The sequence below is a fragment of the Gossypium raimondii genome, chromosome 3, assembly GCF_025698545.1.
Source record: "Gossypium raimondii isolate GPD5lz chromosome 3, ASM2569854v1, whole genome shotgun sequence".
NCBI classification, from domain to species: domain Eukaryota; kingdom Viridiplantae; phylum Streptophyta; class Magnoliopsida; order Malvales; family Malvaceae; genus Gossypium; species Gossypium raimondii.
The window spans coordinates 50,830,162-50,854,329 of record NC_068567.1 but is presented as its reverse complement, the minus strand read 5'-3'; the positions used below and the strand labels follow the sequence as shown (position 1 = coordinate 50,854,329).

The following is a 24,168-nucleotide window of genomic DNA, read 5'->3' as shown; positions in this document are numbered from 1 at the left end:
ATTAAATATGCATATATATGACATATAAAATATGCGAATGTATATGAATAGGAAATATAATAATAATAATAATGATAGTAAATAATATAATAATAATAACACAATGCCAAATAATATAAAAGAACTAAAAAAAATTGATTAAGGATTAAATTAAAAATAAGCAGAGTTTAAAGGCCAAATTTATAATAAAAAAAAGACTTGATTAAAACGTGTCGCAAAAGGGGGAGGGCTAGCTGCGCAATTTCCCCATTTAGGGTGGAGACGCGCGGACCCAACTGCGGGTCGGGTCGACGCGCGGACCCTTTCCCAGCTAAACGGCGTCGTTTCGTCTGTTATAAAACCCAACAAAAATATAAGAAAAAAACAGTTTATATTAAAAAACACCAAACAACCCTAGCCTTCTCTGCTAGGGTTTTTCAATTTTCCTATTGCCGCCGCCGCTAGGCCGACCTTTGGCCTCCGATGAAGCCCCGGCCTCCGATTGCGACGGAGAGGGGACACCACAACGGCACCAGGTATGTTCCTTTCTCCTTCTTTTCTTTGTTACTTTAAGTGAAATAAAATCCAAATAAAAGAAAATACAAAAATATATATAAATAAATAAACGATGGACACTTCCAAGAAGGAAAAAAATCACCTAAAAATACTGATATTTTCTGTTCTCTCTTGATTCCCCACCCCCTCTTTACAGATTTTCAAAGGCTTTTATAGCCCGAAAAAGATCAAATACAAGTACTATTTTACTGTTTCTTCTCATTCGGACTCTTTTGAGCCCGTTTTTTGCAGGTGCCGTGCGCGCGAATGATGCGCATGGGGAGGCCGATCTCCGAGTCCTGTGGCGACTGAACGCTTGCTGGAGGTGGGGGCTTGCAGCGCTACGTGCTGCTAGGGAGGCTTTTAGGGTTTCAGCAAATTGATTTTGCTGGGCTAGGGTTTGAAAATTGGCTGTTGGGCTTGTTATTGGGCCTGCTAGTGTTGGACTGTTTATTTTTTTCTGTTTTAGTTTATTATGTGGGCTCAGGCAAATAATTGGTATTACACTCGTGTAATAAAATTTAAAAGAATATTCATTTGTTTAAGATTTATAAAGAAATCGCAGCCCAATACGTTAGGGCACAATTTCTCAAAATCCTAAACTTGGAATATTTCCTTTGTTATTATTTTTTTTAAAAATCTTTGTCTCAAGAAATCAATACGTCACATCCAATACGTTAGAACACAACATATTAAATTCCTGACAACAAGCTTTTCATTTTATTTTTTTGATTTACGAGCAATTCTCGATTGTTAGATTTAACGAAGAAAATTGAAACCCAATACGTTAGGGCTCAATTTCCTTGAAAATCATAAATACGAGTATTGTTTCAATTTTGAAAACTTTCTATTTTTAAACTCGAGTAAAAAATGATGTAATGTTATATTGAATGTGTGTATAAAATGTCGCAATAACAAATAACAATAATAAATATGACAATTGTATGGAAATAATATAAATAGATAAATAAATAAATAAAAATAAACCAATGACATGCAAAGTCTCTAACAAATGAGCAAAAAAAACATTCTTTTGAATATAAATAAAATACAAATGAATAAACGAGTGATGGAAATAAACGAACTTAAAAAAATAAATAACGAATATAAGGTGTGTATGTAAGATATACATTGAAATTATGAAAAAAGAAAATATAAAATTTATATAAAAATAAATTTATGTATAATACATTCATGAGAATAAAGAAAAATATATATATAGAAATTATAAAATATGTATGGAAAGTATAAAATATATACGTACATATATATATATATAAGTTAATAAATATATAGATCATAAAGATAATGATTACATATATAAACTTAAAAAGGAAAAAAAAATATTTTGAAATTAATTCTAAAAAAAAGGGACTAATTTTAAACTGTGATAAAAATCTAGGGCAAATTCGCAAATAATTGAAGTCTCAAGGACCATATTGAACGCGCAAAGAATGCAGAGGGATTGGAAAGGAAATTGTCCCTTCTCCCATAAAACGGCACCGTTCAAAGAGGACTAAATTGAAATTTAAAATAAATTAAAGGGCGAATTTTAAAAATAAAGAGAAACTCAATTGCAAAAACATTAAAAGGAGGAGGGACTAAAAGCGAAATTTTTCCCTCCACTCAAAAACACACGGATCCTAGGCCGGGTCGGGTCGGTTTCGGGTCAACCCATGCCCAAAACGGTGCCATTTTAGTTGGCTATTTAAGCCAAAAATATTTCAAAAAAAAATCATTTCTTTCATTCTTTTCTAAAAAAAATCCAAAAAAAGCTCTCAACCCCTCAGTTCTCCGGCCTAGGTCCAGGCACCGGCCGATCATCGGCCACCGCTCCGGCCGCCGATCTTCGGTGACGACACTGTCGTCTGCGGTGGCCGAAAAAGGGGAGAATCTCATATCCGGTCTTTCCGAAGCCCCTAAACGCAAATCTGGGCTCAAAACCCTTAAAAGATTAGTAGAAACGCCTCAAAAGTCCAAGAAATCTTTCGGTTTCCTGCCGTCTTTTCTCGGAGACAGCTTCCTCGGCCGTTCACGGTGATTTGGGCTCAAAACACAAGTTATTTCTTTCCTTCTCTTATTTATTTTAGTAAAATAAAAATATAAACAAAAAAACAGTAAACGAAAGTAAGCAAAAAAATGTAGACCTTTGGATCGGTTTTTTGCTTTTTCGGTATTTGATTTCTCTGTTTTTGGTAGTGAAAGTAATTGTTTTCTTTAATTGATTTCGAATTCCGATCCTCGTTACAGTACATTCAGTGGCTTTATATAGCCGAAATAAGAATAACAAATCAAGAAGTGTATCTTTTTTATCCTATTTGATGTGCAAATCTTTGATTTCTTTCCTTTTTGCTGTTTGTTTCTTGCAGGTGAGGATCGCTCGAGGCTCGTGGCTCGTGGCTGCGGCGCTGTTGAAACCCTAGGGTTTCTGAGTGTCATTTGGGGGTTAATTTTTTGGCCTCTGTTTGGTTTGGATTTGGCCCTATAGGACCGTTGTAGTTTGGGCTTTTTAGACCCGGGCCAAAATAGGGTGTTACATTGCATTTGGGTTCAAAAATACTTTTAACTTCAAATTTTGTATATTTAGCCTTACTTATAGTTCTAAATGTACTTTTGGGGCTTAAAAGCACTTTTCAAAAGTAATGCTAAATAAAGTCTTAACCAAATTGAAATTTGATTATAAACCTTTGCTTGTTGTGTTGGTAACATAATCAAACCTTAAACGGACGAACAATTTTGTCCTTTTGTAGTTAGGGCACTCAACTCTCTCTCTATATATATTATTGAAATTAGGCTATCCATCATTAACTACGGTGACTAATTCCCTAAGTAAAAATAAAAATAAAAATAATACACTTTAATATGGGATTAAGTATTTATACTTTTAATAGAAAAATACATTTAAAAAAGTGGAACATTATTTGGTAAAATATAAGCTATAAAGTTTCATGCCATTAGGAAATTAATTTTAAAAGGTAGTCGATATTTAATTTAGTAAAAATAATTAAGGAAAATTTTACTTTAATAATTAAGTTGATCATTTAATGCCATAAAGAAATAAACAAAAAAACCTAATTAAATTTTAATTTAAAGATAAAATTATAATCCATAATCAAACTAAAGAGATCCCAACTTAAGAATGACATAGAACTTGCTTAATCCATTAAAAAACGAACAAAAATAGACAACTAAAAATCTAAAAAGACTTGCGTTCCCCTTCCTAGCTTAATTCCTATAGCAAGCCATGTTTAATGGCGTTGGAGGGTCTGAAAGTGAACCATCAACAATACGTTCAAATATGTACTTATTAGCAGCTTCAGTGAAATGAACCCCGTCCCAGTTTACGTAAGTCCAAGGATCTTTGCAAGGAGCTCCCACCAACACTTCTTTCCCATGTTTGTTAACCTTTGCTCCACACCCCAAGTTCTTGTTATAATTGTACTTCCCACCATGGCCACAGCATGTTCTAAGAGGGTGCTTGAACCCTGCAATTTTTTTCATATCAATCCAATCCAATTGTCAAATCCAGAACCTTCTATGAATACTTCAACCCTGTATTTGTCATGAAGTTTTTAGTTGTTTCATAATGGGACTCACTCACCATGCTTTCTTCCTTGGCTAATTAGGGAGTATTTCACTGAGTAGACATCAACGTAAGTGATTGCAGCATGGGGCAAATTTTTGCGTAACTGTTCCACAATCTTTTTCAATCCACGGTTGAAAAACTGAGCAACTTCATTGAATGGAGAGGCGCATCCATAGTCATCAATTTGACCTGCTAAGACCGGGATACGCTCCATTACATATGGTAAACACCCAACAGGACCTGTATTGTGTATCCAAAAGTATCTCCCTCCTTGGTTATATATATACTGCACAATTTCAGGTTTCAAAGTAATAATCAATGCTAAGTTATATTCAAACATTTGATTCCACGATTAATGATTAATCGAATATTAGGTTAGCTTTACTGGCCTGAATTATAGTCTGGAACTGATTAAGCACATCGGGAACATAGGCTTTAACGTCATCAGTAGACATGTTTGAGAAGTAACCCGCAGTGAGATCATTTTGGCCGATGTCAAAGGTGTATAAGGCATTTGAGAAGTGTTCTTTCTTTGGCATTAAGATTTCAAAAACTCCACCTGCACAACAGGAGAAATTGGGTGTGTGTTTTCTTGGCAGAAATTGAGAAATAAGGTAAATGAAATGTAGTAATTAAAAGATTACCTCTTTTACGTACAACTTGTGTCCTTGCATGGAAATCATTGAACTCGTAAAATTGAACGTTCAAAGAGATAGGGCTGAACCCGCTTTGTTGCAGAGTTGTGTTTTGAGGTCTAATGGTGGATCCAGCAGTGGCAAAGTTAGCTCCATGGCTAAAGTTAGTCCCCACAGAGTCAAGAAATGCACTTAGATATGGCAACCCAAGGCTCTCGGCTGAAAAAGTAAATAAGATCAAAACCCCTTTAGTCTTTGAGATTCTTTAGGTGTTTTCTTGGTTTGATATTTTTAAGTTTTATCTGTTATCAATCATAATCAAAGAGAAAAAGGCAATTTTCTTCACGCATTACAATAATTGAAATCGAAACAAGACAACAAAGGCCCATGCTCCCAAACACACTTCTTTTTATCTGCTTGTATTTGATAAGATCCAATTTGCGCGTGCTACACCTTTTTATGGAGATCGGAGTCTGAAAAATGGGACCAGGGAAGGACATCTTAGACAGGGACATCAATGGCTGTTTTAGATGGTCTGTTTTTTCTCATGCCAGTAAAACTAGTTTACTTTCGCTAAGCATCGGTGGATGCCAATAATTTTATGATGAACTATATACTAATAGAACCATTGTCTTACTCAATTGCATCATTAATATTCCCGGATTGGATCTGTGGGTATCAATTTTTTTTTTGGTAAATAAAGAAAATAATTATAACTAGCCATGATTAAATTAGTAATAGTCACCAATGCTTTCTTGTAAGAGACTCCGAACAATCTGATTAAGAGAATTCTCATAAATTTTCAGATCAATAGAATCATTTTTTTTTTAACTTTACCAAAGAATCTGTAATCACTGATCGTGGGTATCAATTTGAAAATCATTAGATAAAGATTTTTCGTAACAAACATCAGTAATTAATTCCTCTCAAGAAAGGACAATTATGAGGAATAATCACAGATAATGCTGACTAATATGACCGATGAATGATAAAGTAAATTATATGCAGCTAAAACAATCTTTGATATCGTGGTTTCATGATTTAATCCAAATATATTGAAAAATGACCCCAAAAAACTTAAAACAAGTTCAGGGTAATATCATACAATCTTCAACGTTTAGACTGCAGTCATGCAATTTCTGATAGATTTTGACATTTTTGTGTTACGGGGAAAGTATCAGAATTTAGTAAGGTGGGGGTGTAAAAAGAGTACCTATGAAGTCGATCAAAAGGCGACCATCGGTGTAGCGGCCAGCGGGGGCGCCAAAGTAAGAGAACCCATTGGGAGGAGGAGCTTGGCCAAATGCTGCTGACAAGCCTCCAGTGTCGGAGTTTGAGTCACCAAAGTTGAATATTGCAGGGAATCGACATGGCTTTCTAGCGAGCACCAACGACACTGATGCAAGGTTCGTAAAGGAGATAGCAAAGATCGTGATAACAAAAATGGAAGATAGACCAAAGGCCATGGAGTAGGGAGAAAGTAAGAGTTATCCAAAACTGCCGTAAGGGAGAGTTTAAGTATGCAACTGAGGAGAAACTCAGTGAAGAGTTGATGCCTACTTATAAAAGTTTAACAGCTTGGGATCAACTATGATTTTGTTACATTTGTTACGATTTTCCTTCACTAAATATTTTACTGATTTCATAATCTCTTAAAATTTGACTTACATGTATAATTTTTTTATACAGACTTACAGGGATAACTAATCTTTAAATTATATAACCTTTTCCAATTTTTCACTTACACTAGTAATTTTTTTATCAACATAGTACGAATTAATAAGAACATCACAGGTGGTGCATTCTTGTTCAACATTGTCTTCTTTAAACCTAATTTATAGCTTAAATATTACTTTTAATAAAAAATATAAAAATACCGGATAAAAAACAAGAATACTCCACTATGAATGTTATATAAATCAAGTCCTTCCATTATTGAAAATATTAATTTAGTCATAAATGGCACATAAAATTTTATGTGACATGATTTAAAATGAAAATTTTAAAGAAAAATAAATGTTACTACATAATTTTTAAAATTAAAAATTAAAAAAAGTTAAAGGAAAAAAGAATGATAACTTTTGAAAATCTCAAAATTAAGATTTTTACTTATTAATTTCTACAATATTAATTTTTCCTTATATTTTATTTTTAAAAGTTTTAATAAAAGAAATACTAGTTTGAAAATAAAAATAGAATGTTTTAAAGGTTAAAATGAATTTAGAATAAAATTCATAATTTAAAGATATTTAAGTAACTTTTTCCGCCATACATTAATTTGCCTTATTTGATGGCAATAAATTTAGCAGTAATTTTATTGAAGGCATTCATGATAAACAGTTCTTAAAAGGGAAATAATGGTTGAAACAATACAAGAAAAACTGTCTTTAAGCTAAGGTTGATGATTTATGGGTTTCTCCTCATCGATATGTTAAATATGAACACCGGACCAAAGGTTGTGAATCAGGGCCGAAACTCGGGCGCTGATATGCCCGGAAAATTTTTCATTTAAATTTTTTAAATTTTAAATTAATAAAGATAAAATCATATTTTGGTCCTTTTTAAAAATATAAAAATTTGATTTAATCCCTTAAAAATTATAAAGATATAAATTATTAAAATGATAAATTATATTTTTGTCATTGTAAAAATTATAATTTAATTCGACCTTTCTAAAAAAAAATTCTAATTTCATCCCCGATTGTGAATATTATATATAAATATGATAAATGTAATCTGTAATGTCTACTTATTTTATTTTTGATCTTACTCTTTTATGGAACACATTACTTTCAACTTTCAGTTTAATCAAACTAATTTTTTTAAGAAAAATGATTAAACAATTACAATTTTAACAATATTGATGTGATAACATGCATAGTAATTTACATATACTTCATTGTTAATATGTATATATATTTTTATGAATTTAAATATTTTTATTTTATTTTTTGGTGATAAGTTATTTAAAACTTTAACAATTCAGTTATATGTTTTACCTAACAGAAAGCAATTTGGAAAGAAACTAAAATTAAAAAGAAATAAAGTAAAATAGAAAATGATATATTTACAGTCGGAATGTTTGTAAATTGTAACAATATAAAAACAATAAATAGAAAATTAAAATTAAAAAGCACCAAACAAAGAATTTACGTTTGCAAGACATGTGTGCAGAGTTAAATCCACATGCACAAACATTAATTACAACTTAAACGATTTAGGATTTTTAAATACTTGTAGTGAATTATATCCAACACTAATATTATGTTCTCAATTTGTATAACAACAAAAGATGATGCTTCCTTGCATAGCATAAATTAGTAGATTTTGCACACCATATTATCTAATTTCCTATTTTTATTGTCAAAATCCAACTCATACACCACTTTGCTTACAATCTCATTTGTATTAATATAATATTATGTTAATTATTTTTGCACTAACAACCTCTCTATGTTTTCATCCATTTTCAATTAAATCGTTCAAAATTTTAAAAATAAAAATATTCTAGAAAACTTATAAACACAAATAAATAACAATTTTAATATATATTTAACTTTATTTTTTAGATGGCCTTTATTTATTTAGGCTACATTTTTATTTTTGGGTTTTATCAATTTGGACTTGATTTTACGAGTTTGGGCTAATAAACTGGGTAAAGAAATGATACTGACTCCCAATTTAATAGCATTTACCCTACCTGACAAATACACTCGTCAATTTTTGTTAAATTGATTTGACTATCAATTCTATCTAATTCCAACAACAATGCAATATTCAACTATCATGTCCTTAGTTTTTTTTTTTTGTGAAATACAAGAATTCACTTTTTGTTTATATTAGGATTAGAATACGAGTCTTGCAAAATGATCGGCGACTAGACCTGATCATGGGTCAAATAATAACAACACAATAGTAGAATATAATAGCAAAATTACAGCAAACAACAACAACAACAAAACAACAGAAAAAATTTTAGGCAAATTCGGGTTGGATTGGGTCCAGGCCAAAAAATCTTACTCGAGACCCGGCATGTTTAGAAAACGGGCTTTTTTGTCCAAGCCCATTTATTGTACCTATATTTTTGCCCAAACCCTTCGATCAAGTCTATATGCGACAATGAAATCAAACTAATAGAAAACGCATAGTCTTTAGTTTTGCCACACCAAAACTTGTTAATTTTTGCTCTGATACTCTAATTGAAAAAGATTTTATTAGAACCCAAAATCTCATTCAATTATAGTCTTATTTAGAAATTTAATAGGCTATATTTTTCAAACAATTCCTTTTTTTTTTAATTCTAAGATTGAATTTTTTATATAAAATACCTTTGGTAGATGATTGAACATATTATCTCAATTTATAAAGCAATTAAGTTATTTGGATCGCTCGTTATTAAAGACTTTCAGTGCTCTAATCGACAAACAAAACACGGATGAGAGATGTAAGTAATAATAGTATAAGTTGTTTAATTCAAACATTCCAATACTAGTATTATAGTATAACCTTGTAATAATATATCAATCATATATTTATATTTAAACATTCACTCAAATCCGAATTAATATATAATTGCATTTAAAATTTTTCCCCACATTTTTCCAAAAGAAAGTTATCCTCCACAATAATGTCACTATTATGTGGCTGAGTAACTCTACCCTACAAACAATTTTGCCTTTCATATGGTATTAGGGTTCTTCTTACAATAACACACATCAAGCTAATACAAATACTAGGGAGTGAAAAGCAATTCTTTTATTTTAGTGAATCTGCTTTCTCTTTGGGGGAAAAAGAAATATAAATAAATTCTAAAAATTTTGATGGTTTTAAAACAATAATCTCAAAAATACAGCAAAGGATGTAACTTGAAAGTGATTGATTCCATCAAAATCTACCATGATATTGTTCTTTGTCCTCATAAGTTTTGAGTTTTTTCCCAATACTGCAAATAAAATAAAATAAAAAATATCAATCTCATACACATTTTCCTTAATTACCAAAATAGAACAAGTTTCTGCATTGGGGTGAGTTTAAGTTAAATCCATTTCCAAGTTTTTCTTATTTGAGAATATCATCAAGTGATTATTTATCTTAAAAATCAGATTAGCCATGGTCAAAGAACAAAGGTTTGTGGTCGTCAGTCAAAAAGTTAAAGCAAATTAATACAGATCAATTTTCTCTTCTTTTCTAAATTAGTCAAAATATAATGGAACCAAAAATCAGTTCATAGCAGACCAATTTCGGTGTTATGGTTCCTATTAGACCCATTTTCTACAAAATCTTATTCTCTCAGTTTATAAAGAATTTGATTCTCACTTTCATTAAAGTTGTACTGATCAATTACAAAAATTTGAATCCATTCCCTTCACTTCTCTCAGCTCTTGCCTGAAAAAAACAACACTTACCTTACACGTATTTTTAATTTTTTAGATATTATAAACCATTTATCTACATACCAAATATTTCTAGTGGCTCGAAAAAATGTAAAAAATTATGTTTCAAGAAATTCGTGGCTAGAACGTATTAAAGATGATGATACAATAACTTAAATAATTAATTTTTATCTCTGAAAGAGTATGTACTAGCACCAATTCTAAAAATTATGTTTAACTATGTACTCAACGATAGGTTGTTGCATATTACTCTTTAGGGGCAAAGGGTTTATCAAGTAGATGATAGCATGTTGCAATCCCAAAAATGATGAAATAGTTGTCCTTGTTACTTCTACAATAGTTAAAAATTTTAATGGTAAGTCCTATTTACACAATATGTGTGTTGACACCATTTTTTGGATGAAAAACGGGGTCGACTTGGGTTTCGAAAAATGAAAACGAAAACGGGAGTCGCCACCAATCCTTTTTGATGATGTGTGATTGGATCACCTTGAAAACTGGTTGTTTTTAATAAACGATTTTGTTTTTTATTAAAACAACGATTTTGGTCCACGAAATCCAAAAAAACGGGTTCGGGAGTCGGTTACGCACGAGGAAGGATTAGCACCCTCGATACGCCCAAAATTGGTACCTAGTTGATTACTTAATGTCTTAATATCGAAAAGCTGAAAACTTTAAAGAAATTCAAAATACGATCCTTAAAAAATTTCGAATGGCATGGATTAAAATTCAAGAGGATATTTAGCAATTTGGCTAAACGTGAAATCGAAACCCAGCACCTTAGGGCACGTTTCTCGAATTTCCAAATGCAAAACATTGCCTTATTTTTGAAAAGTTTTTAAAAGGATATTTAGCTATTTGGTCGAACGAGAAATCGAAACCCACGTTCCTCGAATTTCCAAACGCAAAATATTGCCTTATTTTGAAAATTTTTGAAAAGGATATTAAGTCATTTGGTGGAACGAGAAATTGAAACCCAGTACCTTAGGGCACGTTCCTCGAATTTCCAAACGCAAAACATTGCCTTATTTTTGAAATATTTTCCCTTTTTTAAAATATGATATTCACGTGCATGATGGAACAATAAACATGATTATGTAAATAAAAAATGAACAAAACGAATAATAAATCAATCATACATTCCATAGCAAATCAATAAATAAATAAACTAAAGCATAAAATGAACTTATAAACAAATACATAAATGAACATAAAAATAATAAAGGAAAATAGATGAAAATTATAAAATATGAACGTGTATGTACATTTTAAGGGAAACATATATGTATGTATATACATAAAATTATAAAATATGAAAATATATGCATGTATATATTTTAGAATTATTATATAAAATATATATATAAATAAGCATATACATATGTAACTATCATAAAATATAAAAAGTATATATATAGGTGCGTATATATATATATATATAGATTATAAAAATATGCATATATATATTATAAAATCAAACGTATGTGCATATAAATATATAAGTAATTAAAATAATAATAATACTATAATAAGATTAATATATTTTAAATTTACATAGTAAGTATAAACAATAATATGATAATAATAATAACGATAATAATAATAATAATAATAATAAGGTAATAATGAAGCACTATAATAGTATTAATAATATTAAAATAATTAATAAAAATAAAGAAAACCTAAAATGACAGATTGAAGACTAAATTGAAAGCTAAATTAAATTTTAGGGCCGAAATCAAGAATGAAAAACACAAAAAGGACAAAATTGTAATGCGCGCGAAAAGAGGGGGACTAAACTGGAAAATAAACCAAAGCCCCAAAACGCAGCGTTGAAACGAACCAAATTGAAGCAAAAATGAAGTTATGAAGCTAAATCAAAAATAAAAGAAAATAATGAAAAGGGCCAAATTGCAACACGTCAGTAAAATAGGAGGGATCATGCGAGAAAATATCCCAAAGTTAAAACACGGATCCTCCCACCGTGGTCGGGTCATGCATGGTCAGAGCTAACGGCGTCGTTTTGGAGCCTGTTAACCCTAGCTCAAAACGGTGCCGTTTTGCACCCTTATTTAAATCAAATTTTTTTCAAAAAACTCATTAGCAGCCATTCTTTAAAAAAAAACTCAAAACTATTCATTTTTTTTCTCTCAAGCATCAGGACAGAACCCAGAAACCGGCGAACAGGGCCACCACGTCGCCGTCGCGCCGGCCACCGTACACGGTGGCCGGAAAATTCAAAAGAAGGAATTTTTTTTATTTTTTTATTTTTTATTACGTTATTTATACAGTTTTTAAATATAAAAGAAAAATAAAAATAAAAATAAAGAAATACAAACAGTTACGAAAAAAAGAAAAAAAATAAAGAGGAAAGTAAAAATAAAAAAGGAAAATAGAACTTGTACCAAAAAGGTTTCTTGAATCTGTTTTTTGTTTTTATTTCCCTTGCTAATGTGTTTTTTCCTTACAAAAATCGGAAGAGAAAAAAAAACAACCCCCATGTTACAAAGGTTTCAATCGGTTTGTATACCGATTTAAAAAAAAAACAAAAGTCCCCCCTTTTCCTTTTTACAATATTTGGCTTTATAGCCGAAAGAAAAGGAAAAGAAAATCTCCAATCTCATTGCTACTGTCTTGTTGATTTTTGTTGTGTTTGCAGGAGACTGGCGGTGGCAGAGAGCAGGTGGCCACTTGCACTGAAGATGTGACGGGGACGGTGGCAGCAGGTCAAAGGCGCGGCGTTAGAGGACCATAGGTGCGGCGCACCTAGGGTTAGGGTTTTCTGATTCTTTTTTGTGTTTGATTAATGTTTTGGGCTATTTAGGCTGTGGGTTAGTTTGTTGGGTCTTGGGTCTGTTTGGGTGTATTGGGCTGTTTGTTGGGCCTTGGGTATTTATTTTGTAATGGGCCTGTTATTTGGTGAGGCCCGGGTAAATTTAGGCTGTACAATGTGTATTATAACATGTAATGATAAATTAAGTTTAATTCACTTTCTTCTATTTATGTTTTTAATCTTATAGGGTAGCACAATCTTTCATCCACATAGACCACTCAAGTTGATAAGAATTTGGACCTTCTTAGAAACATCTGAAATTTTAAATAGGTATTATAAATATTTTACATTAATTTCATTTTGTCAATATTTAATAATTTTACATTTACTAACAAGAAAGAAATATTTATATCTTTCGCTACATTTTTTAATTAAGTGATTGGCCATAATGAAATTGAAAAGTTTATTACATAGTCCAAAAAGAATTATATTTTGAGGACACACTCAAGAAGTGATTGGTCATAATGAAATTGAGGAGTTTATTGTACAGTCCAAAACGAATTATATCTTGAGGGCTCAGGAATAGAAGACACATTTCTGATGTTCTTAAATTTATTAATTATAGCTCATACGAGATAATAATCTATATACTACATTCTAAAATTATTTATAAAATTAATAATAAAAGTTTTATTTTTTTTAAAATCCTTTATTTATTTTTTAATTAGTCTCTTACAACAACTTAGGTCATAATGCACAAACATTATTAGGAGCTCACACTTCATTTGGATGGTACTACCTAGTATGTCATGCTTATAGGAAGAAGGTTGTACAAGTTGATAGAGATTATAGTTGCAACGAATGTGTTGATATAGTACACCTCCTTATGCCACCGTTATAGTTGCATTCCTCTTATTTTGAAAATTACCACATCTATAACGCCTTATATATTGTACTTTTCAATGTTCTGCATTTTTCACACACAAAACATCCTTTTCGGTATCACATTTGTAAATCTTAATTATCCCTACCATTTTTACTTTAGACATGTCAAAACAAATAAACCATTACATATTGTCTTTTTACAATTAGATATAAGTTCATTGTTGTTGTTGTCGATCATACTTTGAATGCATTTTTTGTCCTGGTCAATGGAAATGTAAATTGAATATTAGATTATATTGCCAAATAGTTTTTTCAACTTCAACTCGAAGTATGTAATTTTTCTACCATTTTCAAAATATTTTACACAACTATTTCTATTATATTAACATCATACATGTATTCGTTCATTATAATGCCCCAAATTTTGGTACAATAAATGACACAGTTTCAAGATCCGATTCAATGAAATTCTAAGGAAAATTCAAAAAAAAAATCAACAAATGAAGACATAAGGAATCTATTTGATTTTTAGGAAAGGAAATTGCAAGAATGATTATCTGAGCTTATGGTACATAGGGGTCAAGCCATAAATTTTAAGAAGTTAGAGGACTAAAATGGAATTGACTAAATTGTGAAAATAGGAGTTAATAATGATTGCTGGACATGAAATAAAAGAGAAAACAAATTTTCCAAATTTTTTCACTTTCCATTTTATTGTTTTATCTTCTATCTCATCCAAATCCCAACCTCCAAACTTTGATCTTTTGTTAAAATTTAGTAGAAAACTTAATTCTAAGTTCATATCCTCCATCAATATCACCTGTCCAAGACTTAGTGTTTCTATGGCTAGTGAGAGAAAACTTGGTTAGTGTGAGAAAGCTCCAAACCAATGTGAAATATTATGTTCTTGACATCTCTACCTTATTTATTTGTGGTATTTAGTAAGAGAAGTTGTTGAAGCATATGTATTAATATTGTTGTCAATATTTTTGTAATGAGATGTGTGGGATGGGTGGAGAAGAAGACTTGAGGTGGTTAAATAAAATGGATTTAAGTTTTGAGAAAGAGTAAAGAAGCTTGATTTTGAGCTATAGTGCACTAGATGTAATTACCATGGATTTTTTTAACTTTCCCTAAATAAAATGTTTACGAAAATCGTTAGAACAAAATGATGTTATAAAGTATATAATGATTGTATATTCAAAATGTGATTAAGATTACTTATATGAGAAAAATAATAGCTAGTGAGTTGTGATAATTAGAAGAAACACAATGAAATTCATGAACATGACATAATGTGATTTTATTGTTAAATTGGGCTAAAAGTGAAAGTTCATATAATGAGATATCTTAAAAAAGAGGAATGGTGAAAATCTTGTAAAGTGCAATGTGTGTGTGTGTGTGTGTGTGCGCGTGCGCGCACGCATGTTTGAAAATATTGTTGAGAGCACTAAATGCTTGAAAATCTTAATAAGTGAATTTGAAACATGATATGGAAATTGAAAATATGAGACAATAGATGATGCTCAAAGAGCTCCAATGATCTGAATTGGACATTTGCCCTATATCAAAAAACATGATATCATCTTTATTTGCATGAGAACATGAGAACCATGTTGTAAGTGTTAATGTGATCATATGAAATGCCCTAATAAACGTAATAGATTAGTGAGGATATAATTGGTATGTCATGGGGGTTGCTAGCACATGTATGTTAGAAAATGCAGTTCCAAACCATGTTTAAATCCTTAGTGTTAGTGTCTTAAGAGTTGAAAAGTCTTTTTTTGTCATTAAGATAGTCTTAGTCAAAGTCCTAGTTTCTAGGGAGATTGTTAGCTTATTAGTAGTAGAAGGAAGCTAAGTTTGTTAGCTTATTAATAGGAGTAGAAAGCTGAGTTTGTTAAAGTTTGTTAGCTTGAGATATGTATATAACAATTACTTAGTTAATGAATTTTGATCATCCTTCTCCATTTTCAGTTTATGTGCCTTCAGTTAGCTCTCTAGTGAAACAACAGTGGTATCAAGAGCCTATTTTTTTTCTTAAAGGACCTATGAGAGAAGCCTAGTGAGAATCCTAAGAGAAAAACTGAGAGATACACTTGTGAGGATTTGAGAAAAATGGAATCAGGATCAAGCAACCTATCTTAACCCCACCTGTGTTTGATGGAGAGAACTATCAAGCATGGGCTGTGAGAATGCAAGCATAAATGGAGGGTTGTTATTATTGGGAAGTTGTTGAGGAAGATTATGAAGTGGCTCCACTTCCCAACAATCTAAATATAAACCAGATCAAACTGCATAAGGAGAGAAACATAAAGAAGGCAAAGGTAAAAGCTTGCCTTTATACTGTTGTTTCTATTGGAAAAAATCCGGTTTGAAAACGATTTTCTTGCATAGCAAAAAATTAAAAATTTGAAGTCAACCCGGTTTGTGATATTTATGGCAATAAACCCTAACCGAATTCATATTTATGTTTTTGACTTAGCGAACGTTCGTTGTTCTCAACTTTCAACCAAAAGATCTTCTTCGCTATTCTCATACCACGAACTGCTTCGTGTTTGAGCTTAAACCAATTGAATCAAAACACAGAATTAGAAAAAATTTTCTCTCTTTTATTTAGGGTGAAAACGTAAATTCTCTCTTCTTTAATAGAAATCGATAGAATTGTTATTTTAGAAAAATATATTTAATAGTTGAGAATAAATTCTCTCTATTTTTCGGCAAAGTAATAATCTCTCAAAGTTGTGTATTATGCCTTACCTGTGCCATCTATTTATAAGAAGAGAAGGTAAAACCCTTGATGAGTTGTAGTGATTTATTTCAAATAGAAAAACAGCTTCCTACTTAGAGTAGGAGTGGGGTGGACAACACACCCTAGTATTCCTACTAGGGTTGTCTCCCCCTTCATGTTATATGAGGGGTTTACGGCCTCTCTTACATTGGGTTCAATTACGAGCACTTTCTGGGCCTTTTAACCCAATATTCTGTAATGCAATCCAACTCGATTCAGTTGGATTAAAACTTTAATATTCTATATTAAACAGTTTTCTCATCCTTATTTTACCCCCAATACGATTTTACCCCCGGTAAAATTTTGAGAAATTATGTTTAATATTTCACAAATCAACATGTTCACTATGACCGAGTGGTTTGTTTTCATTTTCGGGATTCAAAACAGCTCAAAAAACATTAATTCATTCTTCTTATTATTTGTAAGTAATCCATATAGAATTGCAAATGAATCATTTCCATTTCCATTTTGGAAACCTACATTTTTTCCAAATTATTTCATTTTTCCATTTGGGGGAAAAACCATAATCATTCCTGAATGTTTCCCATTCCTCTTTTCTATTCATTTTGTTTATTTCTATTCAAACACGCAATTCATTTCTGGTTTCAATGAGTTAACGAAGTGGCTTGTTGTCAAATGTAGTAGTTATTTTAGGTCATTTCTACACTTGATGGGCTTGTTTTCTAGCACTTTTATAATTAATTATTGCATTTTCAGTATTAGTAGGTTAGAAACTAAAAGTTAATAAAATAAACGTTTTTACTCATTTTCTACCATTTCGATGACCCGTAAGGCAGACTCGGGCCTCGTGAGGGACAAATGGGCTATTTAAGTGTGTAGGATGCCAATTCAGGTCTAAGAATACAAGGGATGATGATCGAGCCGCAAGACATGGGAGCCCAATAGCACAATGAAGATGCCAAGGCCGGGAAAGCACTTGAAGTCGTGACGAGGAGCTTCCTCTCGTCACGATGATGTGATAATTATGCTACCTAATTTGAGCTATTGTTGGATTGGCTCTCAGATGTAGTGGCTCCCTGTTTGACTCGATCACATCCCAAATATCATAAGCTTGGAGATAAGTCTTCATCTTCACTATCCAAATGTGGTAGTTTTCTCTAGCAAAGATGGGAGGTGGAGGTGGTGAGAAGCTGCCTAATGACATTGTAACAACAACAAGAGAAAAGAGAAACTTTCTTTCAACACAAGAAAACACATACAAAGAAAACAAAAAGCCCTCAAAGATAGCAGCTATCGATACCAATTGTTGGTGTTCAAAGAGAGTAAAAACAAAGGGAACAAGAAAGATAAACAGATGCAAAGAAGCTCACACATCTTTCATCAGAAAACATTACATCTTAAAGTAAAAAAAACTACCAAATACTTAACCACTACCACTAACTATCTTGAAACTTAAAAAACATAACTTGTACATAAACTAAAACATGTCAATCAGCACCTAACATATCAGTGCATAACCAAAATACATTGGTTTAGAACTGAATTACAATGGAACTAAATGAACCAGCATAGTTGGCCATCATTCAACAGTTGGTAACTTCCATATTGCAGGTTATTGAGACCTAAACTGCTGCATTGGGCTTACAAATTACAAATTAAGAGACCTGTGGCATGCTTCAGTAATGGGAGTTGGAGGGTCTGAAACCAATCCATCAAGAACCTTGTTAGCTACCCACAAATTTGCAGCATGGGAATAATGAATGCCATCCCAACTTATATAAGCTGAAGGGTTGCTGCATGGAGTCGCTGAAATTTCAGTTCCATTTGATGTTTTCTTCCTCCAGCACAGATTATCCCGGTGATGCCCACAGCAATATCCAAGGGGGTTTGTAAATCCTGCAACAGGGGAACGGTGTTAAATGTATAACACAGAATGACATGTGAAGCTCATTATAGAAAGTTGCAGTTTTTGCAATTTCTAATAGGGGTTTATTGTCTTTTATTAATTTTGGTTGTGGAAACAAAATGATTAGGCAACTAAGCTTACCATGGTGCTTTGCATGAGAAATTAAAGAATATTTAGCCGAGTAAATATCAACATAAGTCAGTGCTGCATCTGGGAATTGCAGCCTAAGTTGGATAACACTATCTTTAAGCTGCCTGTTAAATTCATGAGCAATCTCATTAAGAGACCTTAAGCAACCATTTTGATCCACATTTTCATGTTGCTGAGGATAATCCAGAACCTCAAAGGGCAAACAGCCTATTGGACCTGTGTTGTGTATCCAAAATGTTCTTGCCCCTTGATTATGTAGCCGCTGAAAAGGAAAAGATAAACAAAAATAGAGTTAAAACATAAATTTTAAGATTTACATTATTCACATTTGTTAACCTAATTGCGATATAGGAGATTCAAAGGGAATTTATATTATGTTGTTCTTATTAGTATATGCTGAACTACATGGACTATATTGAAGCCAATTGTCAAAACTGCTTCTTTCCCTTTCTTACGTTTCAGTTAATAGACTTCACAAACTGCAGTACTCCTTTTGGCCAACATGATGGAGAAGCAATTCATTTTTTAAATCCTTCAAGATTTTAGAATCTGTAAAGTTTCCTGGTAAATTATGATTGTTGCTGCAGGGAAGGAAAACACTGGTCCTTAGTTTTGGCTAATAAGATCCTGAAGTTGCTGTGATATCAGTTCTCAAGAGTTTTCCCCTTGTTCCAGTCTTATCATGGAAATGCAATAATATACAAATAAGCAAAGCCATTTCCAGTTCTTCCTAGGGAAATAATAAATGTAAAAGGATATCTGGTGCCACTATATTTCCTTTCCGCTTGGATGTCTAATATTTCAAAGCATCAAAATGCTACTTACAGTAGCACCATTTATTGATTTGTGCTAACAATCGGAACCAACAAAAGGAACCACATGAAGAAAGTTAATACTTAGTATTAGACCGTTCATTTATGCTTAAAGTAAGCTTCAAGCATGGAGTATCATGTGCAAAAATCATAGATACGGTATTTTCCAAAACAATCTCCTAATCTAAGAAACCGAAGACTGATATATTGTGTAAGCATAACATCTTAGTTACCTTAACAGCCTGAGCAAACTGGTTAATAATTCCTGGAACTGATTCTATAGCCTGTTTCTCTGTCATTGACTTGAATGCACAATCAAGATCATTTTGCCCAATATCAAATGTGTAAAGTGCTTGTGAGAAGTCCTCTGGTCTTGGAAGCTTGCTTTTAATGTTTGAATTCACACCTGAAAAAAAAATCCGTGCCAAAATGTTTTGAGTATTATTAATAGTTTAGAATTTACAGTACTTTTGCCCTTAATTTTTGAATTACCTTCTTTATATAGCTCATTTATTCGCTCTTTGAACTGTTCAAACTGTGATAGTTGTATGTCAAGAGAGATGGGGCTATACCCTATCTTAAACATTCTAGCATCAAGTCGTTGAATTGTAGACCCTCCCGTAGCAAAATTAGCTCCATGTCGAAAATTTGTACCAATTGAGTCCAGATACGCACTCAAATGTGGCAGTCCCAGTTTCTCAGCTGCAAGGTACAATAACCAAGTTTAGTAGAAGAGAGAAATAGAGTGTACATTCAGTTTCAGTCTGAAAACTTGAATAAATGGAACCTTAATAGGTGATTCATCTCGAAACGCAAGAGAATCTCTTAGACACAAGGTAGTCAAGATCAATCTTATAAAGTAGAGATTGTAAACTACTCAGCAGTCAGCAGATCACTTATAAAACAGGATTAACATGAAATTTATCACTATATTTTCACTCAAAATTGAGTTTTGCCATTGTGTTTCAGAATTAGCTCATTGAATAGTTTATTAAGTACAAATAATAGATTTCTGTCAATTCTGGTATCTATGTTCAAGAATTAAGCACAGTGAAAAACTTCAATGAAATTATTATATGACAGCAACATTCAACATTGACTGATAGTATACAGGCAAATTCCATCTTAATCCCTAAAACAGAAAATCACAATCAAAAACCCAAGTTTAAACTTTTAAATCGATAGAAAGCCTCAAATTCTAACCTTTAGCGGATAGATATAGAAAACCAGTGAATTAAAAGAAAACCATAACCTGTGGCGAACAGATAAGTCTTTCGTACGGATGCATCTAAAAAGATCAGAAATTTTCATGAATATCAGAAAGAGTAAAAAGACTGACCTATAAAATCAATAATAAGTTCTCCATTGCAATATCTCCCAGATGGCTTTTGGAAGAAAGTATTGCCATTAGGCAAAGGAATTCGGTGGAAAGCAGCAGACTTTCCACCCGTATCAGAATTGGAATCCCCAAAGTTGAATACAGCAGGAAAATCACAAGTACCGGATCCACCGAGATTCCTTTGCCTTCCACTCAGTATGAAAAGAGAGAAAGCGACGGCAAAGAAAGCTGCTATTGTAAAAGTTTTCACGCTGTTTCTTGAAGCCCAAGCAGTCTTCCATCTCCCAATGATACCATTACCAACACTGGGCCTTTGCCCTTCCATACTGATTCTTTCAGATCTTTTATCAAACAGGTTGACGACTAGCAGATATTTGACACGTTGACCGTACTTGGCGAGTGGAACTTAACCTTTTTCTTGCAAATCCGTAATGGAATCGACAAGCGTGCATCACCTAATTCATAACAACCTCAAACTCAAACGTTGCTGATTATTTTATTGTTAGCTACTACTTGAAGGTTACTCCAATGCCTACCGATATCAGGACTGATTAAAATACAGCAGTTCCCTTGAATTTCTTCTCAAGTTTCATTGTGGAGCTAAACTTAAAGTAAGGAGCGAATCCAATTTGAATATTTCAATGTTTGATTCGAGTAGTTTGTGAATTCAATGGAAATTTTTTTAACTAGTTTGTGAGAAGTATAAATAATCGAATTTATTTTGTTATTATTACATAAATGAGGTTAATTCTTTGATACAGGACAAGATATGTGAGGTTATAGACAAGCTTTGGTAATAGGAAGAGGGGGATCTGAGAGAGAGCCATCCAAAATCCTATTGACTACCCAATAGTTTGCAGCTTCAGTATAATGAATGCCATCCCAACTAATATGTTTTGAAGGATCACTGCATGAAGCACCAAAGATTTCAGTACCGTTCACCACTGCCGTCTTCCCACATTCCACATGATGGTCACCGCAACAGTTTACAAAAGGATCAACAAAGCCTGCAATCGCCAATTCAAGTATGTACGTCAGTATATTCTATCCGCGGTGTTACGGAACTTGGGGTACTAATGGAGGTCAAATAACAGGGTAAAAAGACATACCATATTTATTGGCTTCACTAATTAGAGAAAATTTAGCCGAGTAGATATAGACATATATAAGCCTTGCACCAGGGAGCTTGGCCTTAAGTTGAGAAACTGTGTCTTTAAGCTGCTTCTTGAATTCTTGAGCCAACTCATTGTAGGATTTAATGCAGCCTGCTTGGTCCACATTCCCAGGCTTTGGAGGGAAATTTATGATGACAGTAGGCAAGCAGCCAATGGGACCTGTATTATGTATCCAAAACACTCTTGCTCCTTGTTGAAACAGCTTCTGAAAATGTAGAAAATCACGACTTTCAACTCAATGTCATCTACACCGAAGCGGATCATCACAATTGTACAAGTAGCATGAGAAATACCTCTACTGCTGCAGCAAACTGATTGATTATATTGGGAATGAATGCCTTAAACTGATCCTCTATACTTGTTATAATGCCATAATGCAGATCATTTTGCCCACAATCTAATATGTAAAGGGACTTTGAAAACTCCTCTGGCCTAGGGAGCCTATCTGTAATATCCGGATTCTTGGCTGAAAAACAAGCAAGAACTATATTCATTGCCATTCATGACAGATATAAACCTTTTGCATATCAGTTTATGGAGCAGTCTACAAAGTATGCATATCTAACCTTGATCATAAAGCTCATTGGTGCGCTCTTTAAGTTGTTGGAACTGCAAGAGCTGTATATCAAGAGATAAGGGGTTAAAACCAGTATCAAATAATTTGTCATCGGCTGGTTGAATCGTCGATCCACTTGCTGCAAAATTCGCTCCGTGTCTGAAGTTTGAATCGATTGCATCAAGGTATGCACTCAAGAATGGCAATTTCAACTCATTAGCTGTGCACAGATTGATAACAAAATAAGTCTCTCAGGTCTTCTTGCTTAGAAGAAATGGGCTTGAAGAGATCATCTCATCTATGGAGGTATGAAAACAAACAAATAAAGGTTCGCAAGCCATCTATGCCAAGCGAATCGAGCCACCCTTACCTATAAAATCAATTATGAGACGCCCATCAGAATACCGACCAGCAGGTTTACCAAAAAAGGACTCACCGCAAGGCCACGGAACCCGACCGAATGTTGCGGAGACACTTCCGGTGTCGGAATTTGAATCCCCCAAGTTGTAAATAGCTGGAAAATGACAACCTCAGGATGAACCAAGCAATGAAGCCACAAGTAGTAAACTGATTGCGACTGCCATTACAGTCTTCTTGCTGCTAATACTACCAAGGCTTCCCCTAAAATCAATAACACCGTTCATAAAACGAGTAATGAAATAATAGAGTAAGTTTTGTAGATTCAGCGATTGAGAAGATTATGAGAATAAATTTAAACTTGTGAGTTAAGGTCAAATAGGAAACTACTATGATTATGTTATACAACAGACAAATTTTCTGCTACAATGCCAAAGATAAAAGAGTCTGAAACACTTACGAATATGATTAGAAGATAAAAAGGGAGATTTAGGAAATATAGATACCTTAGATGGAGAAGATCTAGTAATAGTTTAGTTGTAGATTGAGATGTGAAGGTCAACTCAACTTATGGAAGTGGATCCGCAGCAGCCGTAAATATTCAAACCTGGAACTGGGCAACCCAAATCTATCCAAACAAATTCTATTTGTACTTTTTTATATATATAGGATAAATTAGTCTGTGACGAATGCAAGTAGGCATTAAAATAATGAGAAAAGTTGAGAGAGTTGGCTGAAGGGGAAAGAGAGCACTGAGTTATTTTTTGTCAATGCAAACAACGAGATTTTTGAAGTGGTGTTGAACTTCCGGCAAACAGCGCTGACCATGAAACAATCAATCGTGTGGACTTTGATACACTGACACCAACCCTTACTTCATAACCTCACAGGTGTTCGTGCATCACCATAAAATTTAATCATTCTTAAACATACATATTGAATAATCAATCATGCCCTATAACATCCAGGAAAAGGAAAAAGCTTTCCAGCTTCGCTTATGAAGCTTAATTAGTTAGACTTCTTTTTCTTTAATTTATAACTATAACTATAATTACAAATAATAATAATAATTAAAATCATAAATTTAGACTTGAACCAACCAAAATAAATTTAAACAATAACTTCAAATTATTGGCATCATTTATTTGAATAGAAAGGTTATGTAGTTTCGTAATATGATCATTTCATACTCTTCCTTCTTAACAAACCCTTTAGCCCTACATTAACAACCTCAAATGCCTACTTGAATTATTTTTGTTTTAAGCCTAATTTCTTTTCCTTTTAGCGAGAACAAAAAATCCGAGCTCCGATGGTT

The 24,168-nt window shown here is 32.7% G+C and overlaps 2 protein-coding genes, 2 long non-coding RNA genes and 1 pseudogene across 4 annotated transcripts; 2 read left to right on the top strand and 3 right to left on the bottom strand.

Annotated features, from left to right (window-relative positions):
- Positions 1-2,298: 2,298 nt before the first annotated feature.
- On the top strand, positions 2,299-3,200 carry LOC105794600 (uncharacterized). Its single transcript, XR_001134054.2, has 2 exons — positions 2,299-2,593; positions 2,904-3,200. It is a non-coding gene; the product is annotated as an uncharacterized LOC105794600 (long non-coding RNA).
- Positions 3,201-3,597: 397 nt separating this feature from the next.
- On the bottom strand, positions 3,598-6,349 carry LOC105794599 (GDSL esterase/lipase At3g26430). The gene is made up of 5 exons (XM_012623849.2): positions 5,969-6,349; positions 4,765-4,974; positions 4,510-4,679; positions 4,136-4,406; positions 3,598-4,019 (listed from the first exon to the last, which is right to left on the bottom strand). The coding sequence occupies exons 1-5, from the start codon at positions 6,219-6,221 to the stop codon at positions 3,760-3,762; spliced, it is 1,164 nt and encodes a 387-aa protein (XP_012479303.1). The 5' UTR covers positions 6,222-6,349; the 3' UTR covers positions 3,598-3,759.
- Positions 6,350-17,905: 11,556 nt separating this feature from the next.
- LOC105795944 (GDSL esterase/lipase At5g14450-like) lies at positions 17,906-21,412 on the bottom strand. Its single transcript, XM_052628476.1, has 5 exons — positions 20,766-21,412; positions 19,919-20,128; positions 19,660-19,832; positions 18,606-18,876; positions 17,906-18,454 (listed from the first exon to the last, which is right to left on the bottom strand). Exons 1-5 carry the CDS (start codon positions 21,088-21,090, stop codon positions 18,207-18,209), a joined length of 1,227 nt encoding a protein of 408 aa, XP_052484436.1. The 5' UTR covers positions 21,091-21,412; the 3' UTR covers positions 17,906-18,206.
- Positions 21,240-22,718, top strand: LOC128039830 (uncharacterized). The gene is made up of 2 exons (XR_008194519.1): positions 21,240-21,376; positions 21,527-22,718. It is a non-coding gene; the product is annotated as an uncharacterized LOC128039830 (long non-coding RNA).
- On the bottom strand, positions 21,471-24,166 carry LOC128031988 (GDSL esterase/lipase At5g14450-like; annotated as a pseudogene).
- Between the last annotated feature and the right edge of the window lie 2 nt (positions 24,167-24,168).